Here is a 20,459-nt window from a genome sequence, read left to right as displayed (position 1 = left end):
TAGTGTAAACTTAGAACAGTTTAAACAGTAGAAATCGTTAGACTAGGTTAATCCGTTCTAGGTACCCAGTAGTCTGAAGAAAAGGTTAACTTATACTTTCTGAATTTCTGTCATAGAAATGAATATATTATGAGATGAGAAATAAAATTTCTCTGAAATTTTATTCTCTCTCTGAAATGAGAAATAACACTCATTCTTCTGTGCTATAAGTCTAGGTAAAATTAATGCAAAAGAATTCCAAATTATTTTAAGTTGTTTTAGCCTGTAGTCTTACATCATTCCCAGTATTGCTTCTTTGCTTTTATCTATATGCAACTCTATACAGTTATGAGGAGTCAAATAAGCATACTAACAAAAGTAGCTCTTGGGACAAGATCAAAATCCCTCTTTGGCTTAAATTATCAATACTTACTTCAACAGGAGAAGTAAAAAAAACCAAATCTGAATATACAATAATGTGTCATTACAAAATAACTACTTAGAAAAATCTGGAGTTGAACTTAATTGCTCAGATCCATCATTAGTGCTCATGTACTTTACTTGGCATTTATGCATATGCAGTATTTTAGGCTTTTGTGTCAGTGTGCATCTTGAATCATGAATTATTGGGTTAATGTCTAACAGTATATCTAAAAAATGGACTATTTAACAAATACAGAAGAAAATATGAATTAATCATTTGATTTAATCCAGTAATACTAAATAATGTAAATAACGTGTGTAATACTTATGACCACTTTCAGAACATTATTTGGGATAATCATGGTGATTATGTCTCAACTAGACATTGTTTATGTAAACAGAACTGTAATAATACCTCAGATACATGAAATATATCAACAGATATCTCAGTACATTTGTAAACCTCTTGCATCCAACAAGGAAAGTGTCTCCACAAGAAATACTGTAGGTATTCTTGTATATATGTTGTTCTTATCACAACATTTGTTACAGAAAAAGCACAAAATAATAGAGCACCTGAAAACATATAGTGTTTTTTAAACAGGATAGCTTTGTGCATTCTTCCAACTTCCAGGTAGTCATTTGAAAACTCAAGGTACTTTAAAAGGGTAATCCCTGCCATTTAGTTCTTAACAAATATAATGTATACTAGCAGAAAGATTAAAATTAGCACTAGTACTCACAAATCAGTCTCAAGAAAATTATAGACTGTATGTAGGTAGATGATTCCTCATTATTGTATTTATGCATATTCAAAACTTAATAAGAGCTATGTGCTCTGCACGTCCCATTTACATCTCTAAAGGTTCAACAACAGGGTATTCAGAAATTCAAGGTCTCCATGGCAATGACATGGTTGAGTATCTGCTTCCGCTGAATAAAAAGTGATGGCCATATTTTTTATACACTTTGAGTATAGTCACAGATCAGCTGTCTTTGAGATCTTCATATACCATCATATTTTCACCTATTAATATGTTTCCTAGAAGGGGAGAGGTTTTATTTTTTGGTAGGAATTAAAAATCAAGGTTGTTTGTTGCGTGAAAGAAAAAACGGGGATTAGAAACGACTTCAGAAAAGATGTTGTTATACCTGTGAATTTCTAATACAAATGAATCAAGTATTCAAGTAACTTCAACTTTGTACTTTGGAATACTGGGTCAAGACAAGCAATATAAACAAGTGTTTTTTTTTTTTTTTTTTTGCTAGTTTTTTTAAATCCAGTTCATCAGAGTTTTCTATTCAAAAGGCTTTTTTTTTTCCTTCTTTTTTTTTTTTACTTTCCTGGTCAACCACTAAAAAAAATACCATAGTCCAAAAAAACCTGCACCGCAGACTTTGTATGAACAAAGCTTGTGTTTTTAACAGCCAACATTGGCTCAAGATAGATGTCACACTGTCCATGCAACAAAGCTAAAGCTAATTGATAGTTCTGATTGTCAAAGCAACATTTCACAATACCACTTGATACATCTAGCCTTCCTATTCAATTATTGTGGTGATATTTTAGGTAGAATTGTGTTCCGCCATCCTGTTTTTCATTCTTGATTCTCAATAAATAAGTCTTACTTAGTCCTTTGGTTAAACAAAAACAAAAAAAAAAAGAGAGAGAAAGAGAGAAAGAGGACAAGGAGATGAGAAGATATTAAGTGGCATTAAACTCCTTTGTATTTCTCATCATAAAACTGCTGAAGGACTGAAAAAAGGAGTGAGGTATTTTGCATTTCCTTGGCATTTGCCACAGTTCATGTTTTCACTGCTGGAGAACCAAGCAAGCAAGCAACATTTTGTTGACTCTTCTTTGGGGTGAACAAGTAGATAAAAGCTACTCCTTTCAACATGTATGTTTTCAAAATACAGTAAACTATGCTTCTTTCTCACTGCCATTTGACCTACAAACAAGTATTGCATTTCATATCAAAAGCCTTAAAAAAGTTGACCAAGTTTCTGAAATCTCACTTGTAAGATTTAATGAAACACTGATAGTGGTTTTCATTCCTCTTGTATAGTGAATATAGTGTATGCCTGCCATTTTTCATTCATTTGTTACTTAATCAAATATCTGTATATCCGTTTGGAATTATGAACATTGACAATTGCATTTACACTGCAATAGAAAACTACATATATTATTTTCATATCTAAAAAATCACAAACTTCTATGCATTTTATTTATGGCATAGATTTATAATTCATCAACACACCTGCAAACAATACTTAAAAGTCTTCAATTAATGTTATTGGAGAACCCTGAGGAATTTGCAACTTACTGCACAGAAGTAATTGATTACTAAGTGTAAGAAAAGAAAACGAGAAGGAATCAAACAATGGATTAGCATGACATTTGGCACTTTGTAGTACCAAAAATCAACATCAAATTTCACGTCACCAAAGTTTCCCTTTAGCATTCTAAGTGAAAGCTCTATGTTCTCTGTACCATATATATCTGAATCTGCTCCCCTGTCTTAATCATACAAGCCACTTCCTAGCAAACATTGCATCTATGGCACTGCATATAGCAATACATGTAAACTGGAGTACGTAGTTCAGTACGAACAGAAATACAATAGTTTTATTCGTATATATAACAACTGTATGAATATAATTTCATTATAAAAGTGTGAGTCAAACCAAGATGAGTGTCGTGTCCCAGCTTTCCAATTGACTTAAGGTAGGAGAACCATGCAATAGGTGCCAGGCCATGCACACTAAGAGATATGACCTCATCTTAGTCACTCCATTTCTGTCTGTTGGAGATGATGCTTTGGTTCATAAGAACTCAGCAAAAGGGCCATTTGTAGATGCTGAGGTGTAATAGCTGCGGAAATAGTGTGAACTGTTCAGAGCTGACCTTCTGTTTCTTCTGAAGAAGACTTGTCTAACAGTTGCATCATTCTGGCCTTGGTCCTTTGGGAGCAAAAACTGTCCTGCTTTTACCACTTTCTAGAGCAGAAACTGTTAAAGACTTGCTGCATGCTCCCTGCTGAGGATCACTCTCAGGTCATAGCTTAGATTTCTAGATCAGAATTTAATACTGAGAAACCTAAAAAAATTAAAAATAAAAATAAAATAAATAAACCACACATGAAAGGCATTTAAGACTTAAGTATTGTTTATCAATGAGAAAATGCATGTCTTCGGTTTTAAGCATGGTACTTTATTCATAAGCTCGCAACACAGGATAATACTCTACCTGAAAGAATTACACAAAGGAATTTATTGGAATAATTGCAGCCCCTAGTGAACAGACCTAATTACTAAACTGCTATGGAAACATCAACACAGTTACGGAAACATCAGCACAGTTCCAGGATATTGATAGCTTTTGTTATTTCCGAAACAGAGAAGAAGAAATATTCAGGTAAAGCAATAATGCCTAAAAATTGTAGAGGAAAGTGTTGTCATACCTTTAAAGAACATCGCTCTTGTAAGGAACTTCTGTGCTTATCAGCATATATTATCTGCACCTTTTATTCACAGTCATTACAAAATACATTAAAGCAAAACAGAAGTCATTTGTTGACATTCTCTCCAGTATTATTGTCTTTCCTCAAACCACTGAGGGGAAAAATTGCCTAGGATGTTTAATCATAGGGCCAAATAAAACACGGGAGATATGATGAAAGCAAAAAATGTCAACAGGGATCATAACTCAGATGCTCTCAGGGATCAATGGCCATAATGGGGGGGAAGGTTACACTAGTATAAATCTGGAGGTAGCTAGCATTGAATCACAGAGTGGTTGAGGTTAGAAGGGAACTCTGGAGATCATCTTGTCCTACCTCCCTGCTCAGCCAGGGTCACCTAGAGCATGTTAGACAGGATCGCATCCACGTCGGTTCTGATTATCTCCAGAGGAGACTCCACAACCAACGTTAACACTTAAAGCCTTCTGGATCGTAACTGTCTTAAAAAATAAATAAATAAATAAAATCACACAACCACACCTCATTGTCTAGAAAGAGGTTGTTGCAGACACTCTGTTTATTTAGCCGACAGCCTGACACAGAGATGTTATAATAAAAAGGAAGCGTAACCAGGTTGTCAGGCATATTGTATTTTTTGGATTTAAATGAGAAATCTGTCAACTTCTTCCAGTTTTATAGGAAATGAGTTATCATTTCCTTTAACAGCACCCACTCTTCCATTTTTTTTCTTTCCACATAGAAGATAAGGTCCCTTATATTACCTCCTTGCAACCAGATGAAAAGAAATAATCTTGGCTGTTTGCCCAAGAGCTTCACATGTCAAAGTCAGAAGCTCAGTCAGAAGAGTAGCTCCTTGCAGTATCTATGCATCAGCTTCAGAGCATATGCTCAGCAGGGCCAAACTACCCTGATACATCAGATTCCCTATGCATGCAGTGTAGGACTAATCTAAACATCACTGTGACTTTTATAATCCTCTCTAGTCTCAACCCCCTCAGGAACAGGGATGACTATTTAATCTGTAATAAATACATTTATTCTATAACTTGTGGACAGTACATTCTGGATTCAGGGCATGCTCAAATCACTACTTATTTCTATCTACTTAGATCTAGATATACAAACATATCATTGAAATATAAAATTTCTGAGCATGGAAACAGCAGCCCTTGCCACAATCTCCACTGAGAATGCTTTAGAGCGCATAAAAGCCAAATTCAAACTCGTGTCAGAAAGATATAATTTTAAACAGAGCAACCTTCATCTTCATTTCATCCCCACTGATGTGATGCAGAAAAGGCCTTTTATGAGGGAGGGATGATTCTCAAATGTTTGAAGGTTCATTTCAAAAGCTTTTTGAATGATTATCCAAAGCAGCCCTTTGGTTTAAAGAGCAGTCAGGAGTCATTTTTTTATCTCCCGAGACGACCATCCCTATTTGGGTTACTCGGCAATGCCTTTCCCATATCATACTTCCATTCTACTCCTAGGTACCTGATGGGAGTGCAGAGACATGCAAATTATTAATTTACAGACAAAAAGGTGGAAAAAAGCTTTTGAACTAGAGAAGAAAATTTAATTTGGTTCACTTAAAAATATCACTAAGGGATGAGGTGAATCACTCATCTGAATGGCAAGAAATCATTTATTAATTGCTTGGTCACAATGATATTAGGCTTTACTTTCTTCAGTTTTAATTTATTCTGTTTATTAATTCAAGCTGTTGTATAGTCTGCTTTACTACAAGTAGGAAAGAATGCTGTCCTGGTCTTACAGGACAGGCGTAGATTCTAGGTCCCATATTCTGTTTCATTGCATTTTCTGCAGGCCCATTTAGCTCTGCTGTCCAAGCAATGTTACACCTACGGCATTTTGGTTACAACACAGAGGTGTTGTGATGGTGGCTGTTAAAAAACTGAGGCACTCAGCAACAACAGTAATAGAAACTGTGTCGTATACATTAGAGATACAGAAGTATATACCTCCCCTTCAATTTTGTTATGCTCCTGTTGGAATCAAACTCTCAAGAAAGGTTTCTTACGGTGTCTTGAACAGTGGCTGTTAAACTATGGAGGAAAATAGCCAGGCTAATGCTTTAGGCACTTCCTGTGACAAACAAACAAGAAGAACTCTCTCTCTCTCTCTCTCTTTTTTTTTTTTTTTAAATCTCAATTACAATTTTGTGTCTCTTACCAATCCAATATCATGATCTCCTCTTTCTTTTCTTTTGTATCTTTCTACTAACCCCAGGCAATACAAGGGCAAACTGTTCACTTTCTTTTTTTAATTGATGACATAGACTTCAGAAGTTATTTAGCTTGAATTTCACATTGTTTTAAATAATAAAAATCTCTGAAAATAAAATTAATCATCTTCAGTCCCAGACACTCTTAAACAGAGTATCAGTTCCTGAATAAGGAACTACTTTGATACATGATGTTCCTCTTTGAATGAGTTAAGTGATAATTAAAAATAACTTTTTTTTCCCCAGAAGTCAACATACATCAAAGTATATGTGTGCATACAGTTCCTCTATGCTGTTTGAAAAGGATTTAGAATGAGATTTTTTTGTAATTGAAAATGTAAGTTGTTAAAAATAAGCAGTAGAGGAGAAAAGGGGTGAGAGTGTTTTTTCTTTTTCTTTTTTCTTTTTTTTTTTTTTTTTTTTTTTTTTTTGGCCACCCCCATTAAATAAGAAATTTGGTATGCCACACATTGCACAGTAACATCATCAGCAAAGCACACAGACATAAGCTGGAAATCTTTTGTGAGATCAGCACATAAAATAAGATAGGAATAGAGTAAAGGGTAATGAGAAATTGACCATTGTTCTAAGGCATCTGCTTGGGAGCTATATAAATCCTCTTTATTGATCCCTGTATTACAATGACAACTCCTACTCAAAAAATTCAGGTTATTTATAGTATCATATAACTTCTTTAAGGTTATTGCATATTTTTACAAAACAAGATCTGGAAGTTTTTCTTAAGTCTCAAGAGGAATTAATCTCACAAGGGACTACATATTTAATTTCTAATCTTTGCTTTTTATGGTTTTGATTCTAATGCCTTCATTCATGCTTAGTAATATACTCAGTAGAGGAGTACTCAGTAAGGGAGTAAGGGAAGTTAGACTGGTCTCCTAATGAGACAGGAAAACCACTTTCTGATAAAGCTGAACTCATCTAGGGAACGTCTAAACAGATCATCCCAGGAGTGCATTCAAGGCTCAGCATCCTGCCTCCGTTTGCTGTCCTTGCTCATGCACTGGTTTCCATGGAAGACATTCCTGACACACAAGGAGAAAGAACCCACTACAAGTTCCAACTAAGTCTAAAATCTGTATCAGCATGGGATCAGATTTCTAGATACTTCTCAGAATCTTTCCCTATCTCTCTCTAATCTCCAAAATGTTTATTTTAGATGTAGCCTCAGACTTCTAACAGGATTGACTCTTACTTAGTTTTTTCAAATACTGGGAGAACAGTAGTCAGATATGGTGAACTGACCCACAAAAGTTGAGCTTTCCTTGATTTCTGTTTAAGAGCTGCTGTCATCTGCCTTGCTGGTTGTTCCCCACCCTCACCCCCCCCCACCCAAATGCTGAAGTCACCTAGTGGTGACACTAAGAGCCAGATGATTTTTTTTACTCCTTTCTCATGCCTTTGCATGAAATAGTTAAATAAACTGTCATAGAATTTCTTTTAAAATGCCAATTCCATAGTTTACATTCTTTCTAATACATAGAAAAATATAAGCTTAACCATTTCTTAATAATTTTATTTGAAGGGTAAATACACATCATTTTTAGTTGTAAATATTTGAAAAATAACTGGTTTTGTCTGTGAAATGTAAAGAGTCTAAATCATATTGGAGAGTGAGAGAGCTGGTTTGTTAGTCTGCAAAAGAGAAGGGTAATGAGGAACCTAGCTACAGTCATCAGCTACTTAAATGGGGTTACAGAGAACACTGAATCAGACTCTTCCCAAAAGCACACAGGGAAAGGACAAGAGTCAATGACCACAACTTGCACAAGGACAGTTCTGAGTGCACAGAAGGAAAGATTCTTCACATGAAAGTGGATAAAGCACAGGGGCAGATGCCCAGAGGCTGTGGAACTTCCATCCTTGGATGTTTTTTAAAACTCACCTATAGGAAGTTTTAAGCAACCTGGTCCAATTTTGAAGTTAGCCCTGCTTTGGGCAAGGGGTTTTTACTCTAGGCCTCCTGAGGTCCCTTCTGACCTAAATGTTTCTGTGATTCTTTGGGGAAAAAAAAAAAAAAACACAATATTCTCTGGCATCATGCTTCTGTGATACCTGTGATACGCCTGCTGGACGGCTGTGCGCTATGGACAGTCATTCACTCGTTCAGGGCTGAGTCAGCATTTTCCACAGTGATTGTATCACGCAGAAGGATTCATTGCCAATCAAGCTCAGCCTTAAACCTGTTACTTCAAGAAAAACCCAGTGCTATCTAGCTTCAAAATCATTGTAATTCTTTCTTAAAACAAATACAAATATCCATTTGTATGTGTGTGTTCATGCACGCATACAGGGGGTGGTGGAGGTAGTAAAAATCCATCTGTTCTTGAAAACAGTTTCAGAAAAACAAGAATCATACACACACACACACACACACACACACAGGGTTACTTTGTTGCTGTGAAATTCTACTGAATTTGAAGAAAACAATTTCTTCCCCCAGTATTATTTCTCTGAAATTGATCGGTGAGGATGATTTAACAAATTTTTTTTGAAAGACACACACACACACGAAAAAGTTTCTTTCCTTCAGTTTGTAACGGGCAAAAGAACTATATAAGTATCAAATCAAAGAAATGAAATACTGAAACATCAGAAAGAAATACTGTAAGACATTGTAAGATGTTGGATTGTCTCACCTTTGGGTGAGAGGCAATCTGAAATAGGGAATTCTATTTAAGGCATATCAAGAAGATCAGACAACATCTTCTATTACTGAAATCATGCGACTCTGATGATGATTCCATTTATAACAAGAAAAGTTATTTGTATTGCAGATAAGAGCAGTAAAAAGAATAAGCTGAGCAAGTATATAAGTCTCCTAATACTTAACTTAGTAGGATAGACATGCTTGAGAACTGCAAAAGCTGGACCTCTAATCCCGTTCAAGGACTGAATGTCAGGATATTAAATGTCCATCTCTGCAGATTTTTTTTTTTAAATTGATAATTTCTTTGTCTTTCTTGCTCTCCCCACACATAATGTCTCTTGTATTTATATATTTGGTAGGGGGGAAAAAAAAGCTATTTTATTATTCTCGTTTATACTGCTCCTTTGCTCTGCTACTCATCCCAGCAATCACTACATTCCCAATCAGATTTTGGGCTTATGATATACACAGTGAAAACTATTATATTCAGCCTTAGATAGCAATGCAGTGATTTGATTATAAGTGACACCTCATGTTTTACCTGCTCGTTCACTTTCAGCTCTTGTATGTTATTTGAATTTTCACCAGCTGACTGGTACAATTTTGAACATTTTCAGCTTACACTGCACTCAGGACTGTGAAGCCATTGGGTACAGGCATGAAAGTTACAATGATGTATGAGACTGCCAACATAATGGCAATAGCCTGCAAGTTTGAAGCTTATTTTCTGCATTTGTGTCCTCAGAGAAAATCACTGCAGTGCTGAGGGCCATATTTTGTGGGTTTAAGTGTTAATTAAGTGGTGTATAGCTCTCACTCTGGCTCCCTGCACAGGGGAAGCTTTTACCCTTTGAGCTCCATGAACTATTCACAGCAGTAATTTTTTTCCCCTTTCAACTGTACCCCTTTTTTCATTATTAGCCCTTCACAACTTGTACAAACTTGTTTGAATACTTTATGTGAAGCATCTAGTTCTATGAATAAAAACCATATTCTATAGGTACTTCCATGCATTCATAATTTCAATTCCACCTTTCAAAATATAAAGAAAAACACTTGGATTCCTATGATAAACATAAGAAAAAATTAGTGCTGCATACTTACCTGGTTAGCTATTGGGTTATATCAGAATATACTGTGCCATTTCTGACTTAATGCCTCAGGTTTTTGCTTACTCCTTTTTCCATGCTTCACCTTCCACTTAAAAGCAATCACAAACAAATGCCAAAACACAAATAAGCAATTAGCGCTTCTCAGTCTAAAGCGTTCACAGCTGGTAGAGTGGGCATTTGCTAAACAGTTCATTACCCCTTTACTCATTGGTGCAGTTCTTATTCATTCCTTAGCCATAGAAATCTCTACAGCAATATATTACACCATATAAAGCCCTACACACTTCCTCCTCTGTCTTGGTATACTACATAATGAAAAGGTTGTTTACCTTCCACCAGTCTTTATAGCAGATTCTTAGGCCCATTCCCTAAAATGCCTGTTTAGCCTATTGTTTTCTAGGCTCCTACCAAGACAAAAAGTTAGAGAGTAAAGCGAGCAAAATTAAGACGAGGAGGCGTTTAACAGCGTAACACTAAAACCTGGAGTACTATCTAGCTTTCCGTTATTTAGGAAACAATGTTCCCAGACTATCAAAACTATCAAAGACTGCCACACTGTTATAAAACTCTCCTGCTCCTGCTGGAAAGACATCGTAATAATCCCTGTCTTCCCGACAACTTTTCCTGTCCTTTGTAAACCTCCTGTTTACTGTAGCCATTGCTCAATTTGTAATGAAGAATTGAAGGATGTAAGAAACCCAAGAATATTCAGCCATGGAGACATGTTCTTCCTTGTAAAATACTACTCTCTACTGAAAAACATACCTGAACTCTCATTATCTTGTTTTTTGAGTGAGTTAAAAGGACTTCACGTGTGTATTCTATTCTATATGAACATTTTGTTCGGCGTTTCTGGGGCTAAATCCAGGCCTTTGTCATGTAAAGCTAGCTAGTAGTCATGGATTTCAGTGCAAATAAGTGTTAGAATTATTGGAATTCTTAAGCAGGAAATGAAAATTAAAACTGAACTGAATCATTCTCAAGAATCAAGAAAAGAGATATTATCATTTCTTTTTATTTTAAATGTCTTTTTATTTTTTCTTTCCAGTCTCAACTACAAGGTGGATTTGTGATAAGTACTCTTAACATCAGCAAGTGGAAGTAAATTCTCACAATTAATAGATTTAGTTTGCATGACAGTAGGCTTGCAGAAAACCAATCACCTATTTCTTTCTTATGTCTTTAACTGATAAAATATGCAGAGAAAAGGAAACTGGAAAAACAGGAAAAGCAATTGTTAAGGCAGTTGTGGTTCTTAAGGTATTACTTTTCGTCCCTATCTGCTATTAGCACTCTGCTTGAGAGGAAAGGGTTTTTAATAGAGTCTGAGTCAAACAGCTCTCAAAGGAGCTCTCATGTAGACAAGGCCAGACACAATGCTAAACAAAATGAATGGTTAAACAAGCCAAAAGCATTCATGAAGATGGGACAAAAAGAAGTCACTAATGTAGTTTCTTCCTAAGGTCAGGTATTAGTCTGGTTCTTTACAATGATAGGTTGAAATTTTCCTGTTTGGTTATAGGTAAGTTATAAAAAAAGAACCAGCAGTCATTAAGATAGTCTAAATAAAGCCCCCTTTTCATCAGTTGTGATATTTTATTTGAGGAAGGAATATCTTATACAATAAAGTATATGGTTGCTGTTTTGTGTGATATGGGGGGGGGGGGTTGAAAAATATCCATTAAAAACCTACAGCATTTGATGAATTATACTTGACCTTTTTCTGCAAGGATTAATTGCATCTCCTGCTCTGTGTTGCAGTGACATTTTACTTACCAATACCCTACCTTTAGTTGGTGTAACAGGTTGTACTGGGTTGCTACAGCTTGAAGCAGTTAGAGCTGAAACTGCAAAAATTGCAAGGAAGCCAGTGCTGACTGGAAGACTGCAAAAACTGTATTAATACAAAGACTATAAAGCTACAGCTACCCTGCTGTAGATGGCAGGCTCTTGGCCACTTTCACCACTTTGCCATAGAACTTACTTGGCAAGAACCTAGTGTAACTTAGAAAATGACTGTATGCTTGACAGCTGCAACAAGGCTGGCTAGCTGTGTGGAGAAGGGAGGTCATACCCGTTGCCCAAATAGTTGTATCACTCAGCTCCAATCAGTTGCCCATTTGGCTGTGCCTTAAAAATGGCTTGGAGTGCCAGTATCTCACAGCTGAAACACTTGACCAGGATTTGGAATGCAGCTCTGGGTTCTGCTTTTGCATGTGCTTTTGAATATAAATCCATATAAAATTCAGTTCTTGATAGAACTAGTTCTTTCTTTGTCCATAGGTTTGGGTCATGACATACTTCTTTGATAATGTAAAGGAAACTTATTCTTCAGCAAAGTCTAAGGAAACTGAGGTATTCCCATGCATGCAAAACTCTTTAACAACTGCCTATGAATACAGGTATACCAGTGTGTTTGAAAATGAGACCAAAAGTGATCATATCTGTGCGTAGAAATGTGGGACTACTGTAATTTATTCTAAAGGTGATTCAACTGTTTTTGCATTGCATCCAATTATATAACTTGTATTTTAGTAAAAAAATGCACATCTTTTATTTTCATATTAATTGTTAAAATTGCCAGATTGTGAAACTTGGCAGCATGAACAGTGTTAATGTTGCAATCAGTATAAGTTCCATTAATGAAGAAATGAGAAAACATATAAAATGAAAGACCTATTTTATAATATAAAAGGGAACTGTTACAAGGAGCAAAGAATTGACTTTTTGCCATTAAATTTTCCATCAACTATTTCCAACTCTATGCTACCCACCTTCTGTCTCTTTGCTTATTCCAGACTTCCCAAATCAACAAAAGAGCAAATCTATGTATTTGATAAGCTCTAAGGAGTGAGTCTGTATATGGGCATCTATCACAGAATAGCTGGCATGTGTTAATTTGATGAATAGGAAGTCAAGATGCTGATATCCAACAAAGCAGTTGTTTGGGAAACAGTAATTGAGTGCACAGAACAAAGGACAGATCTATTTTTGGATACCTTTGGGTATATGTCGCATGATAAGAACTCCCTAGGGGAACCTCACTAAGCTCTTTATTTCAAAAGGACTCTGAGGAGAGGGTACTACCCTCATTGTATATATGCTTTCTTCATTTGTGTAATGAAACAGGTAACTTCTATCTGCATGTCATCATCACATGGACTTCATTCATGCAAGCATCTGAAACAGTGCAAGGAGAGGAAATGTAATTTTATAAATTGTTGCATTTCCCCTATAAAGAGAAGGCTGAAGTTTTCATTTATTTCATTTTACTGGTTTCATTTTGGTAATGGGGGGGGGGGGGTAGGAGGAGAAAAAAGAAAGACATAGTGGTGTTGCAATGCTAATGAGTACATTTACAAGGCTTTGCAAGAAACTGTGCTTCAGCTTGCCTTTATTAGCCATTTTGGAAGATGTCTTAGTTGCAGTTGCACAAAAAGCATTGTCAGTGCTTTTATATTTTCTCATTTAGAATACTATGACATTGTTTGGAGAAGGACTACTTCTGCAGCACACAAGCCTGTATCAGTATTGTATAATAGAGCAGCTAGACTCATTTTGCAGTGTGATTACAAAACCCATCATAGTGAATTATACAGCAAGCTAAATTGGTTTCCACCTTCTGCAAAGCCAGAATATTGTCTTGCACAAATAGTGTACAAATGTAGAAATAATATGAGTCCAACCTATCTGAACGATAGACTACAGAAAACTTCCACTGTTCACTCCATCAATACCCTGTCTGCTAATGACACCTACTACCTTCTGAAAGCAAACTCTAATAGTGGTAAATACTCCCACATTGGTGAATACTCCTATATTTTTTTCTTTTATAAAGCTTCCTGCCACTGCTAAAAACTCTCCAGATCTGAAAATATTTTTTTTGAGCAACCTTTCTGCATTTCTCTTGATGAGAAATTTTTGTGCACACCTCTGATGCTACTGTGCATACTTTCTATTAATTGAACAGTGCTATGGTCTGATTTGGACAGATTTTTCCACATCATTTAAAATATAAAAGTAGTCCTTTGGTATAAGTAAACCAGATTGTTCATTATAAATCTTCCTATAATACATTTTTGAACTGCTTTCCAATTATGCATTTTATTTTTTTTATGTAGCATTTATCTCCTTAAAGTAACATTACAGTCCTGTGACTACAGTGAGAAAGCAAGCCACCTGCATACAGATTTTTTAAAAATACAAATGAGATACTAAAGGAGGAGGAAGAGAGCTTTATGAACTCTACTAGCCTGCCCTACCAGCTTACTTCCAGTCTCTGAGCAACACCAGCTGAAATGAGCTGAAAAAGAGCTATGCAGTTTTAATGAGCTTTCTTCCTAATATTGTGTTCACAGTATTACTGCTCAGGATAGGTGAACAGGGGCAGAGTGGGGCAGGGAAAAGGAGAGAAACAGTCAAAATAGCTCAGCCTAAGGTAGAAGTTATATCACAAGAAAATCAGATACAGAAATAGAGTACCTGGCAAAGTTTTCTACAGCTGGACAAATCTCAGTATTGGTATTTGGAATTGTCATAGTTCAAAATATTTCTCTTCTGATCAGCAGCTGTTGGTTTAAATGAAAATCTTCAGCTTTTTTCTCTTCTATGTATTCCACAGTCATTTCAAGTATATCATAGACAAAAAGGTATAAATGATATCAGGTGAAAAATGTATTTCTGTGATTCGGTTTCAAGGTCAAAGCACAGAAACAGCACCTACTTCAAGTCACTGTAAAGGACAAAAGATATTGAAGACCTTCAGTAATCTCAGCTATAATTAGTAAATGAATAAACATTCACTTCACAGTATTTGCATATTGAAATGCCTGAACTGAATTTTTGGCCTGGACAATGTCCAGGCTAAAACTTTAGGATTCCAGTGTTTATGTCTGAGATGATTTACATTAGCAGTTCTGACAAGAGAATGTGAGACATAGTTAAGTGAAGGCAAGCCAGAATCAATGGCTCTTGCCACTTTTAAAAGATTTAGAGAATTAAATTCTCAAATTTATCAGTATTGATAATTTTAATTTAATGCATTTTCCCTGTCACTTACAATGAGTCAATTGCTAATTAAATGTTGAAAAAGATTAATTACTATTTTACATGCTTAAAAAGAATGTTGCTAATATGTCTAAATCTAGATGTGAAACATAAGACAATATGATTCTAATCCCCTAAATATCATTATCAATAACAATTTTACACAGATTTAATTTCATTGTTAAAAAAGAAGCAAGTACTGCAAAACTGAATGATCAGCACAACCCTTTAACATGTAGTGCTATAAATTTTATATTCAAATTACACTGAATTTGTTTGCAGAATGAATCATTTCCCATTGATGAGGTAGCAATGACTTTAAGAAATAGCTTGTTACTATTCGCAGATTTCATAAATTCATTATTTTTCCTCCCCATGCATTGTATATATTTGTGTTTAAAGCCTATATAAATGCACAATTTAAAAAGTTATACTCACCAGTAGTAGCTACCATATCTTTTTGACTGACAGTGATGAGATTTCTGTCGTGCTTTGCCTCTCCTACAGTGCCAGTGATGGGATTTTTTTCCTAGAAATCTTATTACGGGATGTGCTGTCGTGGTCTCAGATGGAACTTTCAATCAAAAAGGCAATTCGAAGGTTATCCATTTGTGAGTTTTCCTACTAAGGAGCTTTGCAAAGCTTTGCAGTGTATACTGTAACTCAAGGTCAGAGCTACTTGTCTTGAACACTTCTGTGACTACAAACAATAATGTGGTCCGTATCTGAGAGCATCCTCTTTTACTCTCAAATTGTGATGCAAACTAGAAATTGGTTCAGTCTACATTTCAGCTCAGACTTTTGCATTTATGCTTCTGTAAGATTTAGCATGACAACAATGCAGAACATCCTGGCACTTGGTGCAAGTGGTTAGTAAGAATGTATTTGGCTGTGACTATAATCTGCTAGATAAATGCATTTGATTTCACTGAAATCTTGGTGACTGCTGCTTTTCTATTCTCTGGTGACTTCACTCTTTATTATTACTGAAATCGCTAAATAAAGATATTCAGAGACAGAATTTGTGAGTACAGTCTAACTTAAATGAATTGGAGACTTCATTAATTTAATTAAAACCTTTACAATACATGTAAAGTAGCTTTTGCATTAGTTATTTGCAAACTGCAATCATTAAAACCAACTGTGCAATAGCTAAAGCAAATGTCAATTTTCCCGTTTTGAAATGCATGCAAAGATGGAGGTGATGTGTTGACACTTGTTTGCAGGATAAACATAACTGAGGATCCTAAAACAGCATAAAAATTGTTTTTATTAATAATACCTTAAAGAATTTATGAAGTTAATTTTCAGCACAGCACACTAAGAATTGGACACACACATAACCCCTGTGTATATCTAATTCTCCATGCATTCAAAAATTGTTTCAAACATCTATGTCTTTGTTACTTCAACTGGATTCATTATTGTGGTTGCTAAATAAATGATTTTGGAGGAAATGTGTCCATGAACAGATTATAAAGTTATTCAGGGAGATCCTTTTCTGTTGTGTACAGATAAAACTGAAAGAAGAGCAGTAACAAGAAAGGTATTTATAAAAATATATTTCACAAAGTAGGAAACAATACAGGAGTTTCTCTGAATACAATACATGGAGTAAATAAACAAACAATAATATAGCATCAAAACAAAGTAGAAAATTAAAATGATTTGCATGTAATACATAGTTTTATTATACATTTGCTACTTCTAAATGGCAAGTTTGCATTACAAATTGAATATGCTTGCAGCTTCTAGTGTATTTCTTTCTCTGTGTGCAAGAGCCCTGGTGCGTCACCATGAATATTATAGAAAAGAAATGCTAATAACATAAGCAGAAAAATTATGTACACACTGGTTCCTGCTCTAATACAGTGGAGAACTATAAGCATGTTTTTTTTTTTTTTTTTTTTTTTTTTTTACTGTACTGTGTTATGTGTGGAATTCTAAAAGTCAATAGTTTAAATATTCACATGAACCAGTTTATTTCCAGCTGTTTGTGCTTGTATTAAAAACACCAGTTACTAGATTTATGAAGAAGATACAAAACTGTCAAAAGTTTTCTCTGGGAAAATTTTATTCCTGCCAGCATTCTCTTAAAATTCAACTACTGCAAATGGATACGTTACTGCTTTAATCTGCAACAATTTGTAATTTTTCTTTTCAAAATGTACATGTATTAAACATTCATTTTATATATATAGAAAAAAAAAACTAATGGATATAATTTAGTTTTCTGAATAATCTTACTCTACAGATTATCAGTCTTAATAAATAAAAGCAGTAATGGACATCAATAAAATATTTATTTCAAGGATTGAACAAATAAACTCAATCTTTAGCAATAAAATCAGCAATTCTTTCATATATAAGTCCATCCCCTTCCAGAGTTTTTTTTTCCCTTTCAGAAGACAAAGGACAGGATTGATCCTTTTTCTAGAAAAAACCTTTTTGTAAAGCAAGGCTTTGTACCCCTGCCTTTGAATATCTCCACATTAGTAGGATTTATTACCCATCACTGGAATGGATTAAGAACATGTGAATATTTTAAGGCTTGACACAATATTTAATGATGAGCAGTCTGTGGTTACGTGGCCAACAATTACTGTATGTACAATGTACCATCACTACACAGTAGAAGCCAGTAGGGATTTGCAATGCTTCTTTTATTCAGCATTGCTAAGAAGACCAAGATATTGCTTTTTAACATTTCTGTGGTGGGATCTTTGTTGGCAATGCAGAAGCAAACCATTAGCTTTACACATACTGGCAGGAGATACTGTTCAACAACAAAATCCCTGCAAGTCCATTACCTAAAAAAGCAACGTCTTCTTTTCATTCTTTTCATTTCATGGAAGATAATCAAAGATCCAAATCTCCATCTTCAGAGTGGCCAAGTGAATATCAAATATCCAAAGACTTCTAGACACTCCACATACTTTACTTCACACTCCACAAGACTTAACCTCCTAACATATACGTTTTTTTTTGGTTCAACATTACAATGTAGTTGATTTTATAGATGACTGGCGCTAAACTTGCCTCTAAAACAAAAAGCCACATTAGTTTTAACTAACAGCAGTGGCCCTAGAATATTACATGATTATTAAGTCAACAGTGAAAAAGTTTGTAATCCACTGTCAAGTTTCTTTATCACTTTCTCCAACTGAGTAAAGCTCTCCGAGTCTTTTAAAGCGAGGACCCCATTCACTGAGGTAGTCAAAATTCTGGTCCGAGTCTGATGCAGAGGACTCCAATGAGCTTAGGGAACCAGCCACTGAGCCTCTTCCTTCATAGCCATAAATCTGGATAGAGTCATATGGTGGAGCTGTAGGATCATTATCAGCTTCATGAAGCCTTACGTTAATGAATTCATCAACATCAACACCATTAGGAACAGGTGCAAGACCCTGCCTGGGCATAAATTGAAGATCAGGCTTAATATCCTTACGAGGCAAAAATCCATTAATTCCATCAGGATTTTGCAAAGTTGCAATATCAAAGGCTTCTGTATCTTCTTCACCACCTCCTTCATCATCATAGCGAATAATATTTTCTCTCACATCTTCATCATCTTTGATAATTAGAGGCTCATTCTTATGTCTTCGCAGTGTAACAAATAGCACCACAATGACTGCAAAGAAAACATCATAGGCTGATGAGGTGAAAAATTTCTAATCAATCATTACATATTAAGCACATTCATGGAAGGTGAGCAGTTGGGGTTTTTTTTTGTTTGTTAAAATAAGAGTAATAAAGCATAATGAAAAGCTGAAAGACCTTAAACTTTAACCACACTCCATCTGAGTGATGAAAATTTAATCTGAAGTTCTGCTTCGTCCTCTAGTTTTCTATTATCAGCTCATATTTACACTTGAAGTTCAATTTTATCTAATTAATAATGTTTTGAATACCTCCAGTTTCGAGCCTCAAATTTAGACAACAGTATTCATCTTCCTTTTCTAAGAGTCGCAGACCTAGATGAAGTCAAGTTGCTATCATTCACTGAACAGTAGTATATAATGATCTATATTTCATAGTAGTAATGATCTACACATGGATTTTTTTCAGAATTAGAGGGTGTTTTTCTGAAAATATACACCTAATGAGTGAAGGAAAACGGTGTCTTTTGTTTATATGTTGCTAAAGATTCAACCTAGCTAACAGAAAAGAGACTGAAACTGTATAGGAAAAAGAAAGAGCCCAGATCACATCAGTTTCAGAATCACAGACAGATGCACAAAAAGCACTAAATTGGTTACACTTATTGTTTTTGCAGCTTAATGGTGAAATTTCAGTTACTGAGGTAAATTTCAGTTACAAAGTGAAACTGCAAGGCGCAGAAATAGGGTTCTTCATTGACCGTTCTCTCCCTTGATGTCACATACTAATTTCTATGTTTTATTAAAATATACAGTGCTTTTTATCTTGTAAAACTGCAACATCTCTTAAGCCATTACAATCTGGAATAAACTCATACAAATCTTAGAAGAAATAACACATAACAAATAGTCCATTTTCCATCATCTGCAGTATATACTTTGTTCACTCTGCTATTCAACATACCTGATTTGATCTTTGGTTTCATAACTCAACCTTTTAATTACGTAACATATATGTAAGACTCTTTCAGACAGGGACTATGCTTTGTATTTTTTTTTTCCCCAGTTCTTGGTACAAGAGGGACCCAGTCCTGATGTTTTTTGGTACCAATGAATATTACGTATATCCAAACTGATAATAATTTTCGAGACTGTATTTCCTTCTATGTGACTTCTTTGCTTACTTATAGCCATTTATCAATCAGAAATACTTTGAGCTGCAGGCTGTGAAATGAATACATACCTAGTAGCAAAATGATGCATGCTAATATTGCGATTAGGGCTCCCATACTGAGCCCAATGGGAAGTACGTATGCTTCAGCATTACACGACTGGACAATACCATCACTGCTGCAACCACAGACTCGAATAGTGAGGGTGCTAGTGCTGCTCATGGGAGGATTTCCGCTATCACTTATTATGATGGGCAGTAGATATACTTCTTGCTTCTGCCGGCTGAATCCACTATGCTTTGCCAAAATGCTGAGAGTATTATCTGGAAAAGAGAAAAGTTGAATTGTTTTATTACTTAAAATAACTGCTAAAATACAGTTTTTTCTTAGTAAGTTCAGAAAACCTCTAAACAAACAGAAGCACACTGTATTATACTCATTAGCCTGGCAGCACACGATGGAGAAATTCTTCTGCTTTCACTCTGGCTGCCCATGTCCCAGTGAATGAGTGTAACATAAGCATTTTCTTATGTCATGCAATATGATAACAGAATAGCAACCCCCTTACTCTGTTTCCTGCATACATCCCTGTAGCTGTCAATCTCTTCCCATCGTGATTCATCACTGATTTTTTCAAATTACGGAGTCATAAAAATTCAGCCAATACAACAAGAGAAATTAATTCTTAGAGTAACCCAAATTTAATAAAGCATGTTCATCAATTAAA

At 35.3% G+C, this 20,459-nt stretch overlaps 1 protein-coding gene across 4 annotated transcripts in view; it reads right to left on the bottom strand.

Annotated features, from left to right (window-relative positions):
• Positions 1–18,098: 18,098 nt before the first annotated feature.
• Positions 18,099–20,459, bottom strand: part of CDH8 (cadherin 8) — a 129,481-nt gene continuing 127,120 nt past the window's right edge. For 3 of the 4 annotated variants that reach the window (XM_062586925.1, XM_062586923.1, XM_062586926.1), the window contains 2 exons: positions 19,804–20,055; positions 18,099–18,592 (listed from right to left, as the gene is read on the bottom strand). In XM_062586925.1, coding sequence (XP_062442909.1) covers positions 18,099–18,592; positions 19,804–20,055 — 746 coding nt within the window. Of the gene's footprint in view, positions 18,614–19,803; positions 20,056–20,459 lie in introns of all 4 variants that reach the window. The other variant, XM_062586924.1, reaches the window with a different exon arrangement.

The sequence above is a fragment of the Rhea pennata genome, chromosome 13, assembly GCF_028389875.1.
Source record: "Rhea pennata isolate bPtePen1 chromosome 13, bPtePen1.pri, whole genome shotgun sequence".
NCBI classification, from domain to species: domain Eukaryota; kingdom Metazoa; phylum Chordata; class Aves; order Rheiformes; family Rheidae; genus Rhea; species Rhea pennata.
The sequence above is the reverse complement of the archived record's forward strand: the minus strand, read 5'-3'. Positions and strand labels throughout refer to the sequence as shown.